The sequence below is a fragment of the Lathyrus oleraceus genome, chromosome 1, assembly GCF_024323335.1.
Source record: "Lathyrus oleraceus cultivar Zhongwan6 chromosome 1, CAAS_Psat_ZW6_1.0, whole genome shotgun sequence".
Classification (NCBI taxonomy): Eukaryota; Viridiplantae; Streptophyta; class Magnoliopsida; order Fabales; family Fabaceae; genus Lathyrus; species Lathyrus oleraceus.
Window position 1 is genome coordinate 187809336 of NC_066579.1, and position 27819 is coordinate 187837154.

The 27819-nt window shown below is 38.1% G+C and overlaps 1 protein-coding gene across 1 annotated transcript; it reads right to left on the minus strand.

Annotated features, from left to right (window-relative positions):
• Nucleotides 1–14300: 14300 nt before the first annotated feature.
• LOC127098588 (uncharacterized) lies at nucleotides 14301–15080 on the minus strand. The gene is made up of 2 exons (XM_051037213.1): nucleotides 14628–15080; nucleotides 14301–14576 (listed from the first exon to the last, which is right to left on the minus strand). The coding sequence occupies exons 1-2, from the start codon at nucleotides 15078–15080 to the stop codon at nucleotides 14301–14303; spliced, it is 729 nt and encodes a 242-aa protein (XP_050893170.1).
• Between the last annotated feature and the right edge of the window lie 12739 nt (nucleotides 15081–27819).

The following is a 27819-nucleotide window of genomic DNA, read 5'->3' on the forward strand; positions in this document are numbered from 1 at the left end:
GACCTTTAGTATGAATAAGATTTAATTTCTAGACGAGTACTGAATTTTCAAATTAAACTGTCAGACGAGAACTGGATATGAATGTTAGACAAGAACTTGACTTTAATTGATTACCGGATTTAAAATTGACTGAGTTCCGCACATGACTTGCAATTCATGATAATTTAGTGATGTTTATGTATGGAGTATTATGATTGTTTATGTGATATGTGTTTGAAATGCATGAAATGTGGTGACTGATCTATGCATTAAGTATATTAATTTTAATACAGAGGATATTAGGCTTCAGGGTAAGTGCCAAGTGGGACAAGTCTTTTGTGAGGTATCTAACAATGTTGTACTTTTGTAAGGTGTCAAGCAAGGTTTGGCTTTTGAGAGGTGCCAAACGAGATTGAGTTTTGTATTTTTTAGATGTGTCGAGGAGGTCGGACTTTTGAGAGGTGTCAAACGAGGTTGGGCTTTGGGATTTTTAGAGGTGTATAGCAAGGTCAGGATATTGGCTTTTGAGGCGCCGAGTTAGGTCGGGCTCTTAAATTATAAATGTTGGGAGCCAAGCAAGATTGGACTTTTTAGCTATAGGTATTGGGTGCCAAGCAAAATTTGGCTTCGTGAGATGCCAATCAAGGTTGCACTTTTAGGTTAAATGCTAAGTGAGGTTAAGCTTTTTGTATATGTTTATATTACAAGGCTTTCTTATTATGTCAGACATAGGATGTGGGAATATGCCATATGAATGAGATGATAAGCATGGTTTGATCCTAGAGCGAAGCGACATGATTAATGCATGGTGATGATTTATGTGATGACTTGGATGTTTCAACAAGTGCCCATGGGGTGGATCAAGGATGGTTAAGGCTTAAATGGGTTGTTTGTCTAACAAGGATGTTTGTCAAAATGTGGTAGGGTGTTGTGCTAGCATGACCTTTGACACTCATGTTGAACTCGATGTTCATTGATGTACGATAGAGTTTACTTGAGAAACTTGATAGTATAGAGAGGGTTTGCCCCTACAGAACCCTATCTTTGCCGCTATTTGCAGGGTCTTTGAAGGAGTCACCTAAAAAGGAAATTGCATCCAGCCATGCTATGATATGACCTTGATATGGACTACCCTAATATTTGAATCTTGAAAGGTCTACCCATAATCATTAGGTTCTGGAGGTGATATGACCTTGGTTGGCCAATTCTTGGAATGTTTTTCCCCTAATCAAGAGGATCTTCAAATGATCTTCCCATGATTATAAGGATTTTCTTCTAACTTTCAGGATCCCTAGATGAATTTCCCCTAGTAAAAAAGTGTCCTGAAGTGGTATGTCTCTGATCAGACCATTGTTGAAATGTCTTTGATGCTAAGTATTGATTTACGAGTAACATTGTTCCTTTTGAAAAGTGATTCTAACATAATGTTCATGCAAGTCTTAAAATCGATAATTGTTATAGATATAGTGTGTACAGTGGATGATATTTGACCATAAGGTTGACATGAATGAAGATGGGAAAATGTGGTTAGCGATGATTTAACAAACATTTGGAGTCAGTTTAACAACAATTTTGTTGAGCATGCTTTCTTAGTGAACCTAACTTTGATTAGGTCTTTTAAACATTGTAACATGGCTTGGTTTACAATTTATGAAAAATAAGGATATACGGCTCAAAATTTTAATTTTAACCCACCCATTCTCCTTTAATGTTCTCAATTCCTAAATCTAATTAACTCAAATGATGCATTTAGTTGACAAGAGAATTTTAATAGTCATGATGATGAAGGTAGATATAGTGGTTGAACCACTGATGAGATTATTGAAGTGGTAGTCACCTACTTCAGTTTACAAGCTTATTTCCATTTTTTCTTTTTTTGCTTTTAATCCCAATTTTTGCATGAACCCTTTCTCTTGAATTTGTGGTCCATCGGGATGCCTTAACGTTTTCCTAAGTCAACCTTTTCAGGTTTTTTCAGTTATCAAATCTTTTTTTTTCTTTTTTTTGGAACAATTCTTGTGAGATTTTGCTTTTGATTCAGAAAGGTTGTGACAACCATGTCAATGATTGTGAGTTTTATCTTTTCACTTCGTCCTCGACATTGGATGACGTGTGTGAGGGAGAAAATGTGCTTTGAAATGGTTCTCTTGAGATTATAATGCATCATCGAATTAATTAAAATCTACCATGCCCCTTGTTAAGATTAAGGTTTTTTATAAATAGAAAGAATACCAACTTCAGGCTTGAAGGGGTTGACTACAAATTATCTCCTTATTTCTCCAGTGTTTGGGAAGCGTTGCAATGCTTTACATTGTCAGCCATGTCTTACTAATAAAAGAATAAGTAAGCAAATTCAGTTATTTCGCTTACATCATTCTCCTTCTAAGTTTGTTAATAGGTGAAAAGCAAAAAAGTGTTGTACATGACGAGTGATGGCATAAGAAAGAGTGAATAGAAAAGGATTGATTCAAAAAACATGCATGCTCATCTCATCGAAATTATCGATTGTCGCGGTTGGAAATTACAGAGTCGTCATCATCCTTTATTCATTCATAAGGAATAAAGAAATAATGATAAAAACTAAAATTAAGGGTGAGACCTAGAATTCGGGAGTAGTTAAGTAAGATGAAGGTGTTAGGCACCCATCACTTCCATTGTACTCAATTTGAGCCTTCTTTAATTCTAGGGTTAAGCTTGTTTGTCTAAGGGATGTTTGTTTAATTCTTTATTATTTTCTTACTACTTTATTTCTTTATTTAAAAGAAAATTAGTTTTATTATTTTTTAAGAAAATATTTCATTACATCAAGGACCAAAAAAGGTTTTTTATTATTGTACTCACTAGAGTGTTACAACTCTGTGTCTACGTACCCTCAAGCGTTATGAGGGATCAGAGTACCGTAGTTCAACAAGAAAATGTTTATTTTTTTGTTGTTTTTAGATTTTGAAAGTTCACAACACATCGGGACGGAGAAATGTGTGATTTGAAAATTCGTTAATGGACAAGGGTAGAAAGACTTAAGATTTGAATGTGTGAAAGTTGGTTTTAATTATTTCAATTGCAAAAGGTGATGATTAGTTTGATTTAGAAATTAGATTAAATGTCATATATATATATATATATATATATATATATATATATATATATATATATATATATATATATATATATATATATATATATATATATATATATATATATTAGAATAATGGAATTAGAAAAGTCAATATGAAAAAGAAAGAAATGTAATGTTATTTTAAATTAATTAACCCTAATTACTAATTTTAATTAGACTAAATAAAACCCTAATACTTCTCTAAAGTTAATCTTAATATCAATTAACCTACAATTATCCTAGTTAATTAATAGTAACTAATCAGTTATATATTTTTTTGTCTTCTTATTTATGTTAATTATAAGGTAATAATTATAATAAGCTAATTATTAATAAATTATTTCTAACTAACCTTAATTATAATAATCCTATTAACCCTAATATAATATTCATTAGTTGTATTTTTGTTATGTTAATTATAATTATAATAAGATAATTAACCCCTAAGTTATTTTGTTTAAATTAAATGGTTCTAATTATGCTAATCAATCCTTAAATCCTAAATAACCCTAAATAGTAATAAAAAAGGAAAAAAAGTAAAAGAGAAAAAAAAATAATCTAGGGGGTACATAATTAACTATCTATCAATGGGCTAGTGGTTAGGATGTGTAATTACAAGGAAGGAAGGCCCATTTGTCCTTCTGAATCCCAATGCGCTGAGGAGGGAGTCCACATAGAGATAGTTAACGATTGACTCTCTCTAATCCATAAGATCAAGATTAAGAGGATCTTGTTGCATGAGATCATGACTCTTGATTTAGATTACTCGTCAATGTATGCAGAACGGGTGGCTATTGTAAGACCCCAATTTTGACACCTAAGATCCCTCATGCCATCTCATGATTTGCATTGGCATTAAGACCACATATTGGTATCCGCCTCACCTATCATTCATTGGGTTTTCATTTGGAGAGATCACAAATCATTTTTTATTGTATCATACTTCATTTCTTTGTTTTACTAACCAAAATACCAAAAGTATGTCTAGTATAGTTTTATTTCTTGTGTAGGTAGATGTGTGCATCCAGATGTGCCTCATCAAGCTCACAACTAGGGTTTGAGACCCACAATGCAAGGGATCAAGCAAGCAAAGGCCCACATTAAGCATCATATATGGATACCAATGTTCTTTAATTGTCATATTGATCAAGAATTCACCAAGAGTTTGAAGCTTGTTTGTCAAGGAAGCCCTAATTCATCTGGGTATCTTGTGTGCCTTCCTCAGCAAGTTTCTTCAAAAATAGGTCAAAGATATCAAGATATACTACATTGTACTTCATATTATGCATATATTATTCTCCAGAGCCCTAAAGAGCAATAGAACTTCAATTTTGCATGTTGGTTCAAGGAGGTTGACTAGAAAAGTCAACTAGTCAAATCTAGGGTTCCCTAGACCGTATCTCCTACAATTTGTATCATATGAAAATGATTCCAGGATAAACTTTACTCTTTATGACATTCCCAACAACTTTCATGTTTTAATCAAGAGCTAATTTTGCTTTGAAATTTATTTTTTATGGTGAAATATTATAGGTCATTTTGTCTGTGCCCTAGGTAGAAGGTCAACTTCCAAGAACCATAGCTTTTTCAATTTTCATCATATGAAGGTCATCCAAGTTTCATGATCAATTTCAAGATGTATTATATAACTTTTCTTCTTTGAGAAAGGTCAAATTCCACTTGCAAGGGCATGTGCCAAGAGGAAACATTATAGGTTTATTTGGGTCCTTATTATTGAACATGCAATTTTCCTCAACTTCTAAAATCCATAACTCTATCATTCAAGCTATAAATGGTGTCAAATTTTTCACCAAAATTAATTTATAGAAATATCTTCAACTTTGAATAAGGAACCAAAGTAATTTGAAGCTCATATAAAAAGGTTTTCATGGTGGAAAAAGGGGTCATTTGACTTTTAACTTAGAAATTTTTCAAGTATGTTTGATTCCTCCAACTTCAAGGCCAAAATTCATCATGCTCCAAGCTTCAAATGAAGAATGTCCCAACATTAAAGTTGTTCCTCTTGATGGTAGCTTTCCAAAGAGTCCAAGATCATTACGTTTGGATCAAAATTGAGGTACTTGCTTATGGTTCCTTTGCACGGCCCAACTTAGCAATTGTTGCAATCAAATGTTAATCTATTTTGCATGCTTCCATGTTATGACTTCAGTATCAATTGTGCACGAATTTGGAGTGGATTGCAGCATTATTTGGGCCTAATCACATGTCGATGCACCCATACATACAACTTTTTATTTTTGGTTGAAAATTTGAAAGGTGTGGAAATGAATTGAAGAGCCTATAAATACATTGCCATTGCATCAGAAATGAAGGAGGATATTGCCCAAGCTCTACCCAAACTTCCATAGCCTCCCTTAAAAGAAAACCTTAAAGATTTCTTTGAAATCAAGTTTTACTTCAAATTATGTTTGTGATCTAAAACTCCAAGGGTTCACATCCTTTTTCATCTCATATATCTCCTGCACGCAAGAGGAAGCAAGGCCAAGTGGATTAGAATCGAGATCAAGCTTAATCACTACAACCCGAAGGTGGAACTTCTCAAACTTTAGCTATTCGATTCTCTCTCATTTCTCCACCTTTTTTCTTGATTTTTGGTTGCCTAAAGCCCTACCAATCTAGGCAATAAGATTGGGTTATTTTGAGGTTGAATCGAAGCAACTCAGTTATGGAACCTCAATTTTCAATTCCTCATATCTTCCTATATAGTGAGAATTGGAAAAATTAGAGGTCAAATTCATGTTTTTCTCTTCAAATTGATGTATGATCCATTTATTTTAGTGACATATTTATTGGGCCAGTCTGACGAGGGTGATCGGAGAAGATGACCGGAGCTAGGGCTCTGGTGATGTGCTGACTTTGTCCAGGCCATTTGATCATTGGTTCACATTTTAATCTTGGCCTTCCATTTTGATTTCCATCCATGATGCGCATTGACTTTGGAACATGGTAGAATTGATGCGCGTGACCATCAGATCTGCCACATCAATTAATGAGTGAGATCTGATGGCCCAGTCGAGAGTTATTGGATTGATCCCTTCGCCCGAGTTTCCACTACTTGGGAATATGGATTTAGAAATCCTTAATAACACGCAATTTTTCCTGTTAATCCGTAACTTTTGCCTAGACTGCCCTTTCGTGTTTTTGATCTAGCGGGATACCATTTTTTTCCTAAGTTGCCCCTTGGGGTGTTAACTTAGCGGGTTTTCAATTCTTTTGTTTTACATCCCTAATTTTTTCCTGGACCTTTTCTTTTTGTGGTCCATTGGGATGCCCATTTTTCCCTAATTTTCCCCTTGGGATGTCAACTTAGCGGGTCACATATTAGGCATAATATTTTTTTACTGTGTCTGCATTTACGGGTGATGCCAGATCGCCCCCGTCCATAGTTAAGAGGATTAAGGCTCCTCCTGAAAAAACCTTTCTAACAATGTATGGTCCTTCATAATTAGGGGTCCACTTGCCCCGAGGATCTGTGTGGATAGGCAGGATCTTCTTGAGTACCAAGTCACCGACTTGGAGATTTCGAGGATGCACCCTCTTGTCAAAAGCCTTCTTCAAAAACTCTCAAAGATGGGATCTCTACTTCGATTGGGAGCACTACTTCCATACCATACACCAGAGAGAAGGGGGTTGCCCCAAACGAGATACTTACTGATGTACGATAGCCATGTAAGGAAAAGGGAAACATCTCATGTCAGTCCTTATATGTCTTCACCATTTTCTGAACAATCTTCTTTATGTTCTTAATGGCTGCTTCGACCGTGTCGTTCATCTTCGGACGATAGGGTGAAGAATTGTGTTGTTCAATTTTGAAACTCTTACGCAATTCCTTCATCATCTTGTTATTAAGATTCTAACCATTATTTGTAATGATTTTGTTGGGAATCCCATAACGGCAGATGATATCTCGTTTTAGAAAGCGAGCCACCACTTGTTTGGTGATGTTTGCGTACGATGCAACTTCTACCCATTTGGGAAAATAGTCGATAGCAACTAGGATGAACCTATTCTCGTTCGAAGCAGTTGGTTCAATATGACTGATCACATGAATGCTCCACATAGCAGGGGCCACGGAGATGAAATGACGCTGAGAGGTACTGGAGGCACATGTATTTTGTCGACATAGATATGACACTTTGTGACAAGTCCCCACGTGACAGAAACAATTTATTTCCATGGTCAACCAGAAATATCCTGCCCTTAAGATCTTTTTAGCCATTGAATGCCCGCTAGAGTCTGTTCCAAAGGAACCTTCATGCACGTCAGTTATAATTTGCTCTATTTCGCGCATGTCCATGCATCTGAGCAAGACCGAATCATAACTTTGTTTATACAATACATCTCCACTTAAAAAGAAATTAGATGAGAGATTTCTCAAAGCTTTCTTGTATGTGATAGATGCGCTGTCCGGGTACACCTATTTTTCAAGGTACGTCTTGATGTCGTGGTACCAAGGTTTGCCATCTGACTCTTCCTCGGTAGCCAGACAGTATGCAGGCTCATCCAAGCGATTGATGTTGATAGAAGAAGCCTTATTCCTTCATTTGATATTGAACATGGATGCTAAGGTAGCAAGATCATATTCCAATTTATTTTCTTCCCTTGGAATATGATGAAAAGAGATTTCATCAAAATAAGGGATCAATTTCAAGACATGTTCCTTGTAAGGAATCAACTTCGGATCACGGGTTTCCCAGTCTCCCTGTACTTGACTAATGACGTGAGATGAGTCCCCATAAACCTCAAGTATTTTGATCCTCAAATCAATTGTTACTTCGATATTGAAGATGCATGCTTCGTATTCCGCCATATTGTTAGTCCAGTTAAAGCATAATCTCACGGTAAACGGAAGACGGAATCCTATTGGTGAATTAATGATTGGACCTACTCCATGACCTTGTGCATTGGAAGCGCCATCGAACACGGGCGTCCATCACGGTCCTGGTTTGGGGCCTTCCTCGGGACCAGGAATATTTCACTCTCTTATGAACAAGATGTCCTCGTCAGGGAAATCGAACTTCATGGGTCGGTAGTCCTCCACTGGCTGGTGGGCTAAATAATCGGATAATACGCTTCCCTTGATGGATTTTTGTGTGACGTAATGAATGTCGTATTCATTCAAAACCATTTGCCAACGGGCAACCCTTATGGTCATAGAAGGTTTCTCAAATATGTACCTGATCGGATCCATTTTGGAGATTAACAGAGTAGTGTGTGTAACCATGTACTGCCTCAATCATTTGGCAGCCCAGGAGAGGGCACAACAAGATTTCTCTAGCAAAGAATATCTCGATTCACAATCAATGATCTTCTTGCATAGGTAGTAAATGGTGTGTTGCTTCCTACCTGATTCGCCATGTTGACCAAGTACACAACCCATAGAATCCTCCAGGACTGTCAAGTACATGATAAGCGGTCTTCCTAGCACCGGCGACATCAAGATTGGTGGATCTCGAAGATACTATTTTATCCTCTCGAAGGATCTTTGACATTTCTCATTCCACTCAATAGCTTGATTCTTTCGCAGAAGTTTGAAGATTGGTTCGCATGTGGCAGTCAGGTGCGATATGAACCTTGGTATGTAGTTCAACCATCCTAAAAAGCCACAAACTTCTTTCTTTCTTCTTGGTGTGGGCATAGTTGTATGGATTTAACTTTTTCGGGATCCATTTTAATGCCACGCTGGTTCACGATAAAACCTAGCAACTTTCCAGGTCTTAACCCGAACGTGCATTTGTTTGGATTAAGTCTTAATCTGAACTTTATCAATCTTTCAAACAAATTTTGTAGATGACTGAGGTGTTCTTCTTCTGTTTGGGACTTAGCAATCATATCGTTGATGTAGACTTCAATCTCTTTATGAATTATATCATGGAAGAGAGTGACCATAGCCTGTTGATATGTTGCCCCAACATTTTTCAGGCCGAACGACATAACTTTGTAGAAGAATGTTCCCCATAGGGTGATAAACATCGTCTTCTCCATGTCTTCTAGATCCATTTTGATTTGATTATATCCAGAAAAATCATCCATGAAGGAGAATACAGAGAATTGGGTCATGTTGTCCACTAACATGTTGATGTGAGGTAGTGGAAAATCATCTTTTGGGATAGTCCTGTTCAAGTCTCTGTAGTCCACACACATGCACACATTGCCATCTTTCTTAGGCACGAGTACGATGTTAGCAACCCACTGGGGGTAGTTTGATACTGCTTCTGAACCTCTTCCTTGATTTTGATAGCCATATCAGTTTGAGTTCTTCTCAGTTTCTGCTTCACCGGAGGACAGTCCGGTTTGAGTGGTAGACGGTGCATCACAATATATGTGTCTAGCCCGGGCATATCTTGATATGACCAAGAAAACACATCGAAAAATTCATGCAGTAGCTCAATCAACCCCTTCTTGATATTAGCTTGAAGGTCAACACCGATTCTGATTTCTTTCTTGCAGTCTTCAGACCCAAGGTTGACGATGTCCAACGGCTGTTTGTACAGTTGGATCAATTTTGATTCATGCTGTAGTAGTCTAGATAACTCTTTTGGGAGTTCACAATCTTCATCACAATCTTCCTCAGCTCGGTAGATCGAACTTTCGAAGCTATAATCGGCCATAGCAGTATTGTTGTCAATGGAATCCGAGTCGGATCTGCATGAATTATTAATGCTTTATTTTAGAATATGGACTAGAAACAAAATATGAAACATTGTCGAATTTTTTGTTGTTGAAAAAACACAAAAAGGGAAAGACAAAGAGCGTAATTGTATGTGAAATACTTCTTTTATTTCATTTTAAACAATGATGAAAACATTGGGGCCATACAAACTCCTTTATGCCTTGGGTACGAGCATAGGGATCTAAAATTAAAAACAGAAAATTACGTTTGACAGAAAGTAACTTCAGGTATGTCCACTTCTGTCCAATAGTTGAGCATATGGCCCACCGTCTTCTTGAGTATGAAGCAATGAGAGTTAGACACACTGATGTTGTCATCCACAATGGTGACCTGCCCCTGAAAGAGATGTCGACGCTCACCAACTTCTCCGGAATAGAGAGAGCCAGCTTGTTCTCCACTACAGGCATGCTTTGTTAGGTCATCCGTCTTGATCGGTATCCCAAGCCAGACCTATTTTTATTGACAAGTAGCTCAAAGACTCTTCCATATCCTTTTGGATGGCCTGCTTTGATCACAGTCTGAGCATTCCTCAGTGATGACATCGGAAGCTCAGGTTTTTCAGATACTCTTCCATTGAGAGGATTCAACAACACATTCGAAATCTCGAATGCCTGAAATGGTATCTCATGGATTTCCCCATCTACTTCGACCTACCGGAAGGAGGATAGCTGGCTAACCAGGATGTCTTCTTCCCCATCAATAGTGATCAACTTACCATTGATGATAAACTTCAGTTTTTGATGGAGCTTAGAGGTGACTGCCCCCGCAACATGGATCCATGGGCGACCCAGAAGGAATCTATATCATCGATGAATATCCATCATATAGAAAGTTATGAAGAAGGTGTAAGGTCATATTTTAATAGGAAGATCCACTTCTCTAATGACGGATTGACGAGAACCGTCAAATGCTTGAACTATCAGTTCGTTGGGCTTCATCAGTAGGCCCTCTATTATCAGCTTAGTAAGGGAATTCTTTGGAAGCACGTTCAAAGAAGACCCAGTGTCCACCAGCACTTGGGACATTATCGTGTCAGCATACTCTATGGATATGTGTAGGGCTTTGTTATGAGCCTTGCCTTAGGGAGGCAATTCGTCATCACAAAAGCCTAACCATCCACTTGAAGCTATATTCGCCACCACCCCTTCGAACTGATTGACGGTGATCTCTTGGGGCACGTGGGGTGCACTGAGAAACTTGATTAGAGCGTCTCTGTAGGCCTTAAAACACATCAGTAGTGAGAGTATAGAAATCTTGGACGGTGTTTGGTTGAGCTGATCAACCACTTTGGAGTCACTTCTTTTGATAATACGGAGGAATTCCTCCATATCATCTGATGCGACTTTGCCTTGAGTATGGGCTTTCCCCTACTCCAAGTCGGCAGGTTTCTTACCCTTATGCTTGGTGTAGCTCCATGATTCTCTTTTCTAGATGGTGGTGGTGGTGCTGCGAATATGAGACCATTTCGGATAACACCACCAGCTCCTATAATATTTACACTTGACTCTTGAACTTCAACAGGTTCCTGAACTTCAGCAGGCTTTTGTATTTCCAAGAACTTCTGTGTTTCCACATGTTCGGAAACTTCAGTAGGTACTTGAATTACTAGAGGCCTTTGAGTTTCAGAAGACCTTTCTTTAAGTCTTTGCCTATGCAGATAGGTCATGGAATTGTAATTCTAGGGGACAACTTTAGTGCTTTCATATGGGAAAGGAGCTTACATTGTAATTACTAGGGGTGTTGTGGGAGCATTCACCACAGGTATCTGTATTGGATAGTAAGGTATTTCCAAAGTAGACACATCGTTGGCTGCTGAAGTGTGTTCTACAAGAAATTGCCTCGGTCTATCAGCGACTAAATACCTTTTTTGAGCTTCTCACAATGTTGTGGGGCATTTACACAGTGTGCACAGTCAGGAGTGCATCCTGGGAACATGTTCTTTAGGAGCAACTATTCCTTTATCGCTAGTAATGAGGTCTTTATCATGTCAACCTTTGAGATACGATTGACCTCAGTAGACTCTTGTATCACATTAATTGGATGCCCCGTGTGGGGAGGCATTGGATTATTGCTAACATTGGGCCCTACATGCGTGAATGAGAAGGCCTTGAAGTCAAGGAGATCTTGGACTCTATACCTAAATGCCTTACAGTTATCAATGGTGTGGCCGGGTGCCCCGGTATGGAACTCACAACGTGTGTTGCTGTCATAGACCGGTGGAAGTGGTGTTGGTGGAGGCTTGGCTTCCCTTAGCTTTACAAGAGAACTATTTAACAGGTGGTTTAATAGTTGATTTCAGCTCATAGGGAGGGGGTCGAGTCTCCTTTCCTGTCTTCTGGGGCATTGTTGGCCCGATTGATATTGTTGATAATTATTTTGCCTGGGTGCGTATGGTTGTTGGTACTGGACAAGCGGCTGATATTGGCCTTGTTGTTGAGAAACATGAATGTTATACGTCTACTGTTGATACTTGTTGGGAGTTACCTCTACAACTTGATAATATGGGGTCTGGTAATCTTTACCTTTCCCCTTAGAAGTTGATGCATCATTGGTCACACCCTCCTTCTTTTTGGGAAAACCACTATAGGGTTTCTTTGCCCCATTTGAGGTAATAGCCTTACCTTGGATTTTTACGATCTTCATACCATTCTCGATATGTTCTCCAGCGACAACAAGATCAGAGAAGCCGGCAGAAGCATTTCCAATCATCCGATGCAGATATGGGCCTTGGATTGTACCAATAAACATATCAACAAGTTCTTTTTCAAGCAGGGGACGTTGGACCCTGGCATCCAGGTCCCTCCAACGATGTGCGTATTCTTTGAAATATTCTTCAAACTTTTGAGTCAAGCTTTGAAGTTGAGTCCTGTTGGGTGCCATGTCAGTGTTGTACTGATAGTGTTTCAAGAAAGCCTCAGCTAGATCTCTCCAGGAACGCACATGCGTACGTTCAAGCTGCATGTACCATTCCAGGGATGCTCCGCTAAGACTGTCCTGAAAGAAATGTATCAATAGCTTCTCGTTGTCTGAGTAAGCTGCCATTTTCCTATAATAGGATCTAATATGGGTCTTGGGACAAGTAGCCCCCTTATATTTCTCTAAGGTAGGGACCTTTAACTTAGATGGGATTTTCACCCCTAGGACTAAGCACATGTCAGCAGCTTCCAGGCCGAAGGTTCTAGGACCTTCAATGGCTTTGACCCTTTCGTCCATCATCTGAAACCTTCTCTCGAGCTCGGTGGGAGATGGCCCAAAGGGATCAGACACGAATTCATTTCTAGGCATGAAAAAGTCTCCATCGTGATCATCTGCACCAACCTGAGATCCTCAATGAATAGGGATATGGAATGTGGGGGAAACATTCAGATTATTAAGCATCCCCTCAACATGGGCATGAGTAACAACAGGGACCCCGCTCCCCACAACAAGGTTGGTAGCATTCATATTGGCAATGACTCCTGGGTTAGCTTGGAGATTCTCCTCTTGTCTATGAATAACATTCTGCATGATGTCCATTAGTTACCCCAGTTGGGTTCTTACTTGAGTCATCTCTTCTTGCATGCAAGCCAGGTTCTGTTCGATTCTTTCCATAGCTATCTTTTGCTTAGCTCAGGTGTTGTAGAAGTGGGAAGTCAGCTTGACAACGAGAGTTACTCGATAGAAATCCAAAAAAACGGTGAGACCAACTAGGTGTATTATTAAATGCATGAATATATGATTAATGCATGATGCATGTTCATTTTTTATTCTCGGGGAAACCTTTATGATTGATAATGAGACAGTAAAACATTATAAAATGGAAGATAAAGTAGGAACACCGAATTACACAAATCAAGCATTTTATTCATGAATTTGATTTACAATTACAAGGAGGTATAGTAAAGTAATCTCAAAACATGAAAAGAGGAAAATAATAAAGCTATGGTTAAATGGAACGTTTTGCTTTTCGTTCCTTCATCTCCTTCAATTCAACTTTGAACCTTTTCATCATTCAATCACAAAGGTAGATGAATCAGAGTATGGAGTGGGAAGTGGTCTTCTCATCAACATCTTCTAGAGCATCATATAGCTTCCAAGGAACCTCCTTGGTTAACTCGTTGCAGAACCTAACCAAGCAATCATACTTAGCTTAGTACATAGCAGCACCAGGTTGCAACAAGTTGATAGATCCAACATAAGTATCAAGAAGACTATTTATTCGAGCTTTCTCACTGAGACAGCCCAAACTCTCATTCTTCAAGGCAGAAAAATGATCTCTCCAATGTTCGACACTCGAGATGGCAATCTCAACTTTGTGGCATTTCTCTCTCCAGACTTGAGGGTGATGTAGGAAACCCTGTTTCCTTTCTCTTTAAGATGATGTTCCACCTTTACCTTGGCATTGGCCTCACGGACGGAAAGATTGAGATTTTGAATCTCTAGGTTGGATTCTTCTCTCAACGCCTTCTTCTCTTTGATAGCCAACCCGAACCAACGATGGTTGTTGCCTCGCTCCTTTTTTGTCTGCTTTAACTATTTTCGGAGGGAAATTAGCCCCATATATGCTTGAGTTAAACTATCTTGGTATTTATCTTTGAGGTTCTCCTTAATTTTTTCCATCTTTCTGCTTTCTGATAAAAGCTCGATATCTTCTTCACTCTTTCTTTTCAACTTAGCATGATCTCTATCCAATGCAGGAAGCTTTAATCGCAAGTCTTTGTTTTCTTTGATTAACTGTGGGATAGTCGCTTTCAATGCATATACTTCCTCCTTGGAAGCATATACAGGCTCTGGTTCTGAGGGAGGGATCTGCATATCCACACTATATGGTAACTTGACTTATTTTGCCCTTTGTACAACCCATTGGAGATACGGCTCCTTAGCTCGACAATCACGTTTTCCTAGCTCCTTACCTTTACAATGAATTTGAGTCCAAGCTTGCTTAACCTTTTTCAATAGAGTTGGGTTCTCTGTTCCCAGACCGGGCAAGATGAAGTCCTTTAGTAATTCATCCCTAGGTTCATTCTCTATCAGATACCCAAACTGCGTCATGGCCAATGAAGGGTTGTAATTGATGCAACCTCGTGGATCTGTGAGTGGCACATTCGAGAAATCTCCACAACTCATGATAACCTGATCTATGTTGGTGGTAGGAAGGTACCAAACCAAAGCTTCAGCAGTAAGGGAAGAAAGGTTTTGGGACCACCTCAAGTTCTTCAAGAAATCTACCCAAGCCCCTTTTGAGGTATGTGAGATAAGAGCCAAGTGTACAACAGTGAAGAAAAACTCAATACAGCACCTTCTTCTTTTCATGCCTAGTGTGCAAGCAGTAATACACATCAGACACCAAGGCAACGATAGGATTCCCAGATACAAATACACTGATGATGGAATGGTTTATGTAATCGTCATCATTTAGAAACACGATGACTCCATAGATCAGTAGGGCTAGAATGGCACTGATGGGAAGCCATTTCCCTTATTTATCCAAGGCCCATGCCTTGTCTTCCAAGAACTTCCTAGCAAATCCTCTAGGTCCAAGACCAAGGGATACCTCTTCGACAGACAAGTGGAGTGCTTTAGTAACTAATTCAGGTATCAATAGTTCACCCAACTTTGTGAAGGGAGGGTGGACTTTTACATACCAACCTAGAAGCTTCTCATACTCTTCAATGGTCGGAGCCAACTAAAAGTCTTTGAATGTAAAACATCTGAGTGGTAGATCATAATACTAGGATAAGGCCAACAAAGTTGAGACGTCTATAGAGGTAGTAAGAAGATCCAGGATCTGTCTATATCTGCATATGAAGTTGTTCTTCTTACAAGGAGTAATCTTGATGCTGAGAGCTAACAGGGTATCCACTCTTGGAAGCTTGAACTTGAGTGGAAGGGTGTCCTTTCTTTCTGATCCCATCTTGGAATGATCACTGCACAATTACAAACCTTTAGGATTCTCCGAGAATAAGGCCCAAGTATGTATGCAATGCAATATGTTATGAATGCATATGCTACAAGAAGACAAGATCACTGTAGATTCAAGGTGTGTTAGAGGTTAAGTTTCCCTATAAGAAACCCGTATACCCTCGTAAGGTGAGTACTAAGACTTCTGAAGATGCTTAGATTCACGGATCATGAGGCAAAAGTATCATTTATGCCACAAGATGACTTATGAGTTAACTACACTTTCGGGATGACCTCCTATAAGTGAAGTTGCCTTCAACCTCAAAAGTCGGGGTTGTCTAAAGGTCCTTGGAGTCATGGACTTTCTTTGGAAGAATGGCTGTCAGCACGAACGTGACTCATGTGCCAGCAAAACACCAAAAATAATCTATTCTGAGTGGGATCTCCGTATCTCCCCCTCAAGACAACTACGTCCGACAAGTTAATACGAAGATCCCTCTTCTCTTAGGTGAACTCTCTAAGCCTGTGTATTGGGCTTTTCACTCCATAGTATCCATCCCACAAGATCACAACAAGATAATATATAACAGGAATATATAACAAGAATGGATAAATAAAGCAAATGATAATAGAAATAAATATCCAATGAAAAGGAAACATGTAAGATAGGCTTGACTCGCTTATGAGAACTCCATACTATCCCCAGCTATCACGCCGTGAAAAATACAAAGTCACCATCGGATTTTATTTATTCCAAAGGAAAGGGAAAATAGAGATAAAACCCCAAATGAAAGAATGGTCTCGCAACCAAGAGCAGATTTGGAAGTCGGTTATGCAAGGGGAAGGTATTAGAACCCCTCACATCCATGGTACTCCATGGGAACCACTTGGCTCTTTTGGCTCTTTTACCAAGAGGGAGAGTGGTTAGACCTCCAAGGCTACCTTTTCAAGGGTATCTTTCATCCAATTGTGTTCTTTGACCAACTATTTCACTCTCTCCTACCCCCTAGCAATAGATTCATTGGCTATAACACGTTTTCCTTCAGACCTCCCATGGATTTGACATAGTTCTCAAAGAGGAATCGTTCCATCAGATGGTCCCTAAGCATATGATTCTCCATTATGTTAGAAAGCTTATCAGTCGCCATCTAGTTAAAAGCCTTGAAGTTTAATAGCAAAGTCTTCATGAAAGGGGAGGTGAGTGCCCGTGAACTTCATTGAATTGAATGTTATGTCAGTCCATAACAAGAATTATTAGGGCGGGTAAACCTAAATCATTGAGTTATTCGATTACTCTTGTTGGACATGTGACTCCATACATAAAGAGAGGGGGGCGGGGGGGTTAAATGTGAAGGTTTGAAAAAGTTTGGTTTAAAATAAAATCATTTGTAAACTAAGAGTTTTATAATATTTTATAAAACAAATGAATAAATTGGCAGCGGGGAACCATAGGAAAGGAAATTACTGGAAAGTAAAGGAGATAGGAGATGAAAAATAACATCAGAAAAGTTTATAGGTTTGGCCAAGATGAGCTACTCTTGTCCCCGAGAAATATGCTTGAGAGTATCCACGAAAAACTGAGCTTTTAGAATGATTTTTCCACGAACCTCCTTATACAAGGAAATGATTTTTTCAGGAAAACTTCTAATCAAACATCGAACAATTTACATTTGAAGGCTTCATATGCATTGAAGTAATTCTATAGTTCATTGAAGAGTTCACATGATCGTCCGGGTTTCCCTTCCCCTTGTATTCGCTCAACATAGGAGGCTTCTCTATTGATTTCAATATTCTACTTTCCAAAATGAAGATGCACAGAGGATGCTTCTACAAATTCGTCGGTGACTTCTTTTCTATCTAGTCTTGGGGAGGAGTGTGGCTTCCTCGGTCCCTCTTGGGGGTCTTAGCAGGACTATGACGCTTCATGTTCTTCTGGTGATTTCAAGATTTTGGAGCCTCATCTTTTCATGATGCAGTCACTTCAGGGATGGCAATATGGCTTTTATTTGACATAGCTTTTTGTGTGGTGTTTCCTAGACGAGGCACATTGTATAGACTGTCTTCGATACGAAGCAATCTTTCGTTCCCTTTATTGCACATGAGATTTGTTTCCTAACGATGTTGTACATATTGTTTAGCACTTCATTGGTTCCTTATATCCTAAGGTTAGCTTGCAACTGTTGGAAACTAGGTAAGGCCTCTAGTTGTGAAGTTGGAGGTAGTATCAAAGGTGTGATCATAGACACTAGAACAAATCTAGTGATCAAAGGATCTTGAAGGAGATTTGGATGCAGTGAAGTGTCCATCTCTTGATTTGTATCATCTTAAGTAGGAGGAAGAGGAGGTTAATTGATTTCTTCTTAAGCGGAAACGACTATAATATTGACTTCACGTACTGCTGTAGAATGCGTAACTCTAGATCCAACCATTGCTGAGAAGTCAAGAAGTCAAGAATATGTAAACTCATGAAATCAAAGTTGGTATGTTGCTTGATCAGTTCGAACTCAATGGATCTTCATGTTCGATTTCGAGAACTCTAGATTCGATAAACTGAGTAGTTTTCAAATCGATGAATCAAGGAGCAAACCTACAATTAAGAAAATCACAAGAATTATATTCCATTTCTCATAAACGAAACCTATGTTTTATAGAGGAACAATGAATTCATGGAGAATCAGTAGTTATAAATAACTACATTGGATCTGAGCTTCCGATGCGGTGGAGGCAAGTTTGACTTATAAGGCTAACACTCCAATGCTTAAGTCGGTATATGTCGATAAGAGTGAATGGAAATTTAGATTTGAAATTATGTAACTGAAAATGGAGATCTTTACCTTTAGATAATGGAGTGATTATAACAATTTTCTATTTGTTATGCATGCAATGCGAGGAGCCATTAGATGCATCTAGAACTTGGTTATCTTGTAACCTTCTATAGGGTAGTTCATGTGTGCTGGAAATGTTCTAGACGAATTATAACATCATCCGAGTGGTCGGTCAATGGACATGGTGGAACCAGGATTATCAATAATTGATGAGGTGGTGCAGATCTTCAATGTGGCTTCATGGAAGTGATACTCTAACGCCGAAGTTACTTAGTGAACGAAAAGGGTAGAGTGAGTTATGACTATAATGTAATATCTTTCGGATCACATAGGGATTTATATATAGTGTGTTGTAATTGAGCTTATGAAATATTAGACATGTGGTCATCCAAGAACAGGTTCCCCTAAAACTTGTCATAGTGTACTACACGTGAAGCCTGTCAAAAACTGGTCCAGACTCCCTACATTGGGATCTTTTATATGGAGAAGTGGAACAGATATGGAGAACATGTGTATTAAATGCTAGTCTCATCATGAGATGTTGCGCATGATTTCTTCACACGTGACCCTATATTAGTATGCTAGGGCATGACACTTCCCCCTAGGATATGCTAGTGCACTCAAGTGCCATTACATTTTCTTGGTGAAATATGAATGTTGCTTTTCATCTCCCCACTTTATTTCACTATGGTTTATTTATTTATCAATCTTTATTTACTATATAACGATTACTTTGGTCTTTTAAACTATTTTTTCTTTCTCTTGCAATACGAGACTTACTTTTCTCTCTCAAGTTATTTTCTCATTTCCTAAGCTCTAATGACTCTTGATTCCACCGTCTGCTCTTCCTGTCTGGGATTTGCGTTCCCGTTTCAATATCATCTTAAAATTTCACTTTCTTTTAGTTGTTTCTTTGGTTCATTTTCTTATATTCCATTTCTCACCACCTTTTTTCATTTTGTTGTTTTTTATTTCTTCATTCCTATAATGTTCAAAGTATATAATATACATGCAAACATAATACACCAATCCGACAGTGGTGATTCTTCATCGTCCGTTGGTATTTAAAACTCAAATGCTCCAAATGCTGACTCTTTAGAAGTTAGTCATCTCAACCCCAATATTATCCTGCTTAGCAATAGTTCTGAGTTTGGTATGACTTATGTTCAAGAAGGTGACATCCCCATTAGTGGCTCATTCAACAAGATTACCAGTGTGTCTTATAAAAAGGGTGAATGGGTGGATTATGATACTATTATTATGATGGTTGTAGCTGTCATTCATTCTTCTTCCATTCGACCTCTTTTAGATTTAGACATAATTGCTTGAGATGAAAGGAGGATCCATTACTTTGTGATATATTTTAGGGATACAAATAGTTGTGACCTAATGACATAGAGATTAGGGATCATATTGGGTTTTGAAACCATTCTATAGTTATTGACCAACATCATATTTTGCATGATAGTCGGAAGATATGGTTCACCGAGATCGTGAAGGATATGTCCTACCTCCTAATGTTGAACTATACCACTAGGTGAATAACACTTTATTGGGGATGGTTTCCTACAACGGAAGTTTCCTCAAATTGGAAGAAGCATGCACGTATGTGGGTGCATCTTTTAGCTGTTGAAGTCGACAAAAGTATCATTAGTTCTTGTTAAGGGTGTTCTACAAACTTAAATTACCTTTTCCTAAATTCGAGGAGGCGGTTCTTATGCATCTAAGGATTTCCCCTCTTAGTTTCATCTATGGGTTTGGACCTTTGTTAGAATGTTTTAATACTGGTGTGAGTATTAGGTTTCACATCTCGAAAATACGACCTCGCAAGTGCAATCTCATGCTCGCAGATGACTAACAGAGTCGCCACCAAATTTTATATATTTCTAAGAAAAGGTAAAATAAATATAAAACCCTGGGGGAAATAAAGGATAAGATGGTCATCTCAACCAACTATGGGTTCGAGAGTCGGTTATGCGAGGGGTAGGTATTAACACCCCTCATATCCATTGTACACAACGGGAACCTCCTCTAGTTCTAAGGTTGATTGTTTGTTAAGTGCATGTTTGTTTTATTTTATTTTTATTTATTAAGATATTTATAAGAAAGGAAAAGAAGATATTTTCAAAGAAAAAAAAGTTTTTTATTAATGCGCTCGCCAAGGATTCGAAACCTCGTGCATACGTATTCTCAAAGTGTAGTGAGAAAGTCAGAGCTCTATAGTTCATAACAAAAAAGTGTGGGTTGGTTGATTTTATAGAATGAGGTTTAAGTCGTTCTTGTATTTAAACATTGGCTTTATGCTTGCACGATGGAGGCTTAAAAGTTTGTTTGTATTTCGCATCAAAATGACTTAACCTATTTTTTTATGAAAAGTTTGAAGTAACTGTGCAAGGGATCAAAAGACATTTTGATGGGTTGTGTTGATATTAGATGTTTTGAGTTTTGAATAACCGAATTATTGATTGATCTGATGAGCGCCAACCAATCAATTAATCGAAGACAAAGTGGATGTGCATCCCCTCATCTATTTCATTTGCAAAAGAAGTTAATATTAATTTGATTTCTAAGATAATTTGATATATGTATAAGGATCTATTTACCAGTAATTTTTTTTTGTTTTTTGTTTTTTGAATTTAAAATGCGTGAACTAAACTATTTTTTTGTAGTTTTGGATTTACATGAAAAAGAAATATTTTGGTATTTTTATTATTAACAAACGTAAATAAATTAAAGTTTTAAACACATTAACTATAACTACTAAACTAAAAGACTAAATTAAAACAAACTAAAATAACTAGATTATAAAAAGCTAAATTAAAAAAAATAACTAAAATTGAATTAAGAACTAACCACTAATTAAAAATAGACAACAAAATAGAAGTTAAATTAACTTCATATAGTATATAAAAAAGAAAAAAGAAAGGTAAAATTCTAAATAATAAAATAAATAAATAAGAAAAAAAATTAAAAGAGGTGCAACTCCCTTTGTTTCTCGTGAAAAAACAAACTAATCTCTCTTTCCACACACATCACCACTAAGGTTCTTCTCTCTCTCTCACTTTAAAAAAATTGAAGCGTTTTTCAGGAATTTGTTGCAGTAAACACATGGAAAGCAACATATTCTTCTCCTCTCTTGCCTAAAAATAACACCCATTAATCAAAACTTCCAACTTCTATTGAATAAGACAATCAAAAGATAATAATAGACGTAGCGAAAAAGAGGAACTACCGGCGGCGGCAACTCAGATCTGAACGATGAACACAACGACTGAACATGTGAAATGGTGGTATCTTGGTGGATGAATTTTGCGGTTGTGGTTGCTTGGTGGATGAACGCTTGATGGTGTTCGCGACTTTGAGCAGTTTGTGACAGAGATTTGACAATAGAGCCTATGATTGAAGGTGATGCTCTTGATTTCGGTTTTGGGTTCTGTAAGACCTTAATTTTGACCCTAAGATCCCTCATGGCATCATATCATTGCTCATTCCATTGCATCAAGGATCATAGCATGTGTGACTCCTTAACCCTAGGGTTGGGACTTGTGAGAGTGGTTTGAGACCACCAAGCATGCTTGAATTGTATATTATTTCTTTTCTAATTTTTTTTACTAACCAAAAGCACAAAAATATGTCACTAAGTCTTTTTGTTTTGAAGCTCAAGTGATCATGTGTGCCCTTGCTCCTAGGAGGCTCCTATGCTCAATGAAGTGGCTAGATGAAGATGAAAGCAAGCATGAAAATTGTCCACAAAGCTCCTAATAATCATATATGTCTCCCAAGTATATCAATTTTTCAATTTGATCAAGATAAACCAAAGGGCTTGAGGATTGTTTCCTAAGGAAACCCTAATTCAACTATGCATTGACTGTGCCTTGCTCATGAAGCAACCTCAACCTATGATCAAATTAAATCAAGGGAAGTTCTTTCATTCATTATTTTATGCATATATGAGCTTATTTTAGGCTCCTCAATCATTCATTCATCAAGATTTGAAGTTTGGCCTTGAGAAGTTGACCAGTTAAGTCATCTGACTAAACTGAGGATCACTGAGACATAACTTTTGATGTGTTTGTCAAATGAAGATTAACCCAAGAGAAAAATGTTCTTTAGAACCATATGAACAACTTTCATTTTCATCCAAAATCCATTTGAAACTTGGAAGGTCATCATTCATTTGAAAACATTATAGCCCATTTTGACTGAAACCCTAATTTTGGGTCAACTTCCCAAGGACCTAAATTCCTTATTTTTTATGATTTTAAGGTGAGACCAATTTAAATGGAAATCTTAAGATGTCTACTTCAATTTTTATGTTGGACAAAATTTCATAATCTTAAAAGAAACACATGTGATAATGCAAAACATTATAGGTCACTTTGGACCAAAGCCATTGAATTTTGAAAATATCCAACTTCAAGTTCCTATAAGTCCCTCATTAAAAATAAAAATGATGCAAAATTTAAGTCCAAATTTATCATCTTGAAAAGATCAACAACTTTGATGTTGAAGGTTTTTCCATTTGAGGTTTTCATCATTGAAACATAAGGGCTTGAAGTTGACCACTTTTGGTAAAAAATTTCAAAGGAAACCTAGACATGTTTTGTACCCCAAACTCCATGGCCAGTTTTCATAAATTTACAAACTCCAAATGGATTTTTTCCCAAGATAAATTTTGTTCCTTATGTCAAGAGCTTTCCAACCATTACTCACACCACCATTTTTGCATTTTCCATGTGGGACTTTCGAAGAGATGAATGTTTATGATCAATTATGCAATTCACATTGAAACTTCATGTGCAAGCAAATACCAGGCCTTGTGCACGTCCGTTTCACTTCAGAGTGATCTTAGCTTGCAATTCCATTCACTTTTGGGCCTCACATGGGCCTGTACAGGCCCATGCATGTGCTTTCTCATTCAAAAATCAACCTCAAGGTGATCTGAAACCCTACTGAATTGGAAACCCAACCTCACTTAAAGGAATTTCAGTTTTTCATTTCTCAATTTCAAGCTTGAATTTCAACATCATTAGTTGATCTTCAAGTCTTAATTCCTTAGCCTTGCATCATCATCACATCTCCATATCAAAATTGCATCAAAAGCTTGTAGAGATCGTGCTGTTTAAATTTGCACTTCAAAGGTATATCACTCAACTGTTTTGATCTGAATCTTGCTATACAATGTGAATTGCTTGAGTTTGAACTGTTTTCTGAAGTCCTCGAGCAAGAGGCTGGCCAGTGGTGGTCTTAATTTCATGATTCGTGTCATTTCAGTTTGTGCACCTTGATTTTCAAGCTCAAATTTCTCATTAAATAGAAATATTAAGGAAGATCCAAGGTTACATGGGTGATGTACATCACCCCAGCTTCATTCTGATACCTGGCTTGTTTATTTTGGTTAAGGTTGAAAACCCTGCGCGTGGTGGTCGGAGTTTGTTCTCTGGCCGGAGAAGATGGTGGTTTCCACCACCATCCCCACGTGGATGCTTCATGGCCATCAGATCTTGTGGAAGCGTTCTAATCGTGTCCATTGCTTTGGCTGACTTATTTTAATTTCGTTTATGGCGTGCTTGACCAAGGCATATGGTGTGTCCTCACTTCTGAACCGTGTGATAAGGCCACGTCATTTAGAGCAGGTTTTGGATGTACTTGCGTGTCCACCATAAGGAGCGGAATGACAATGTTGGATTATACTTTCTACTTCTTCTTCAGGTATACAGCGACGGAGAATACCATCGGGGCCTCTTTTGAAAAGTGAAGGGTCGTCCCAGTAATGATGTTTTATGTCATGGAAGAATCGTTTCTTTTGTTGGTAGGATAAATCGAGTGGAACCACTCCGGCGGCTAAATAATTGACAAAATCAGCGTACCATGGTGTAACGCATAGAGCCAAGGTGGTTTCTACCTGTTCATCAGCTCTATTTTCTTCCAAATTAGCTATAAGTTTATCGTACAAGAAATCACCGTTGATCGATGTTCTTTCCAGTTCCAGGTTTTCAAGTCTAGAGAGGTGATCTGCTACTACGTTTTCAGTTCCTTTTTTATCTTTGATTTCCAAATCAAATTCTTGTAGCAACAGGATCCACCTTAGGAGTCTAGGTTTAGCGTCCTTTTTTGTTAAGAGGTACTTAATGGCAGCATGATCAGTGTAAACGATTATTTTAGCTCCGACCAAGTAGGAACGAGATTTATCTAGTGCAAATACTACTGCTAAAAGTTCTTTCTCGGTCGTGGCGTAATTCATTTGCGCTTCATCTAGAGTTCTACTCGCATAATATATGACGTGAAGTTTTTTATCCTTTCGTTGTCCTAAAACAGCGCCTACGGAGTAGTCACTTGCGTCACACATTATTTCGAAAGGTTCATTCCAATCCGGGGTCTGCATTATGGGCGCGGAGATCAATGCTTGTTTAAGTGTTTGAAATGCTTCTAAACATTTATTGTCGAAGATGAATTCAGCATCTTTCATTAATAATCCGGTTAAAGGTTTAGTTATTTTAGAGAAATCTTTAATGAATCGTCGGTAAAAACCGACATGTCCTAAGAAGCTTCGTATTTCTCTCACAGTTTTCGGAGGTTGAAGGTTTTCGATTACTTCTATTTTGGCTTTGTCTACTTCAATTCCTCTATTTGATATGATGTGTCCTAAAACAATTCCTTCTTGTACCATAAAGTGACATTTTTCCCAATTAAGTACTAGGTTTACTTTGACACATCGTTCTAGAACTCTCTCTAGGTTTTCAAGACATTCTTCAAAACTTTGCCCGCATACGGAAAAGTCATCCATAAAGACTTCCATGATGTTTTCGTGAAAATCGGCGAATATTGCCATCATGCACCTTTGGAAGGTTGCAGGAGCATTGCACAAGCCAAACGGCATTCGTCGATAAGCGAAGGTACCAAAAGGACATGTGAACATTGTCTTTTCTTGGTCATCAGGATGAATTGGTACTTGAAAGAAACCTGAGTAACCGTCTAGATAGCAGAAATGAGAATGCTTGGCTAGTCTTTCTAACATCTGGTCTATGAATGGTAAAGGAAAATGATCTTTTCGGGTTGCTTTGTTTAGCTTTCTATAGTCAATGCACATTCTCCATCCCGATTCAATTCGTTTTGTTATAGTTTCTCCTTTTTCATTTTCGATCACTGTTATACCTCCTTTCTTTGGTACTACGTGTACAGGACTAACCCATTTGCTATCGGATATAGGATATATGATACCTGCCTCTAATAACTTCATTACCTCCTTCTTCACTACCTCACTCAGGATCGGGTTTAGTCTCCTCTGATGTTCCCTAGAAGTTTTACAGTCTTCTTCTAGCATGATGCGGTGCATACAAATAGAAGGACTTATCCCTTTAAGATCGGTGATGTTGTATCCTAGTGCGGTTGGATATTTTCTTAAGATATGTAGGAGTTTTTCGATTTCAAGTTCTCCTAGGTCTGCATTGACTATCACTGGTCATTCAAGTTCTAAGTCTAGGAATTCATATCTCAGATTTTTGGGAAGTGTTTTCAGGTCGAGGGTTGGTTTCTTAAGGCATTGCGTAGGATCTGATGTTATTGCTAAACATTGGTTCAGTCTGTCTTCTACACGATAGTCGGACAATTCGTCATTTTCTAATTCTGTTTCTTTTATGCATTCATTGATGATATCCATGAAGTAACATGTGTCTTCTATTGTAGGTGCTTTCAAAAATTTGGAAAGAATGAACTCAATTTTCTCTTCTCCTACTTCGATAGTGAGTCGTCCTCGTTTTACGTCTATGATAGCATCGGCGGTTGCTAAGAAGGGTCTTCCCAATATAATAGGGTTAACTTCATCTTCTCTTATGTCCATAATTATAAAATCGGTGGGAATGTAGAATTGACCTATGCGCACAGGAACGTTTTCAAGAATTCCTACGGGATATCTAACGGAACAATCTGCTAATTGCACAGACATTTTAGTTGGTCTTAATTCTCCCATTTCAAGTTTCTTGCATATGGACAAGGGCATAACACTGATACCGGCTCCTAAATCGCATAAAGCTTTGTCTATGACAAATTTTCCTATGTGACAGGGTATAGAAAAACTACCAGGATCTTTAAGTTTAGGAGGCATATTCTGGATTATTGCGCTACACTCAGCAGTGAGTGTAACGGTTTCGCTATCTTCATGTTTCCTTTTATTAGATAAAATTTCTTTTAAGAACTTAGCATATGAGGGCATCTGTGTGATAGCTTCTGTAAAAGGAATGGTGACATTTAATTGTTTCAGTAGGTCAACAAATTTTTTAAATTGGCCCGCGTCTTTGGTTTTAATAAGCCTTTGAGGGTAAGGGATAGGTGGTTTGTAAGGCGGCGGAGGTACATAAGGTTCTTTGTTTTCTACGGTTTCCTTATTACATTCTTCCTTTTCCTTAGGTTTACTTTCTTCCTCAGTTGACTTTTTAGAGTTTTGGTTCTCAATCCTTGGGTCAGACGGTCCTTCTACCTCTGTTCCACTTCGTAATACAATTGCATGATCATGGCCTTTCGGATTAGGTTGGGGCTGTCCAGGAAAGGTACCAGTTGGGGCAGCAGTAGGCGCTTGTTGTTGAGCTACTTGCGAGATTTGTGTTTCCAGCATTTTGTTATGGGTAGCCAGGGCATCTACTTTACTTGCTAGTTGTTTAATCTGTTCGTTAGTGTGTACATTCTGGTTTAAGAACTCTTTATTGGTTTGCTGTTGAGAAGCTATGAAGTTCTCCATCATGATTTCCAAATTGGATTTCCTAGAAACGTTATTGTTAGGTGTAGATGCGGTCGGCTTTTGATATCCAGGAGGTATAGCTGGGGCTTGACTGGGAGCTTGACCTGGTGCGTATAAAGCGTTGTTACTTTTATATGAAAAATTAGGATGTTTCTTCCAGTTTGAGTTATAGGTATGCGAGTAAGGATTTCCTTGAGCATAGTTCACCTGCTCTGTTTGGATTCCTGTTAGTAGTTGACAATTTGTAGGCGTGTGACCTTGAATTCCACAGACTTCTCAATTTTGAGTTACGGCAACCACGGTGGCTGGAGGTGATACATTTAAACTTTCAATTTTCTGGGCAAGAGCATCCACTTTTGCATTAACATGATCAAGGCTACTTATCTCGTACATGCCCCCTTTTGTTTGAGGTTTTTCTACCATTGTTCGGTTGCTTCCCCATTGATAATGGTTTTGGGCCATGCTCTCGATAAGTTGATAAGCGTCAGCGTAAGGTTTATCCATAAGCGCACCACCGGCGGCGGCGTCTATTGTTAACCTTGTGTTGTACAAGAGACCATTATAGAAGGTATAAATTACTAACCAGTCCTCT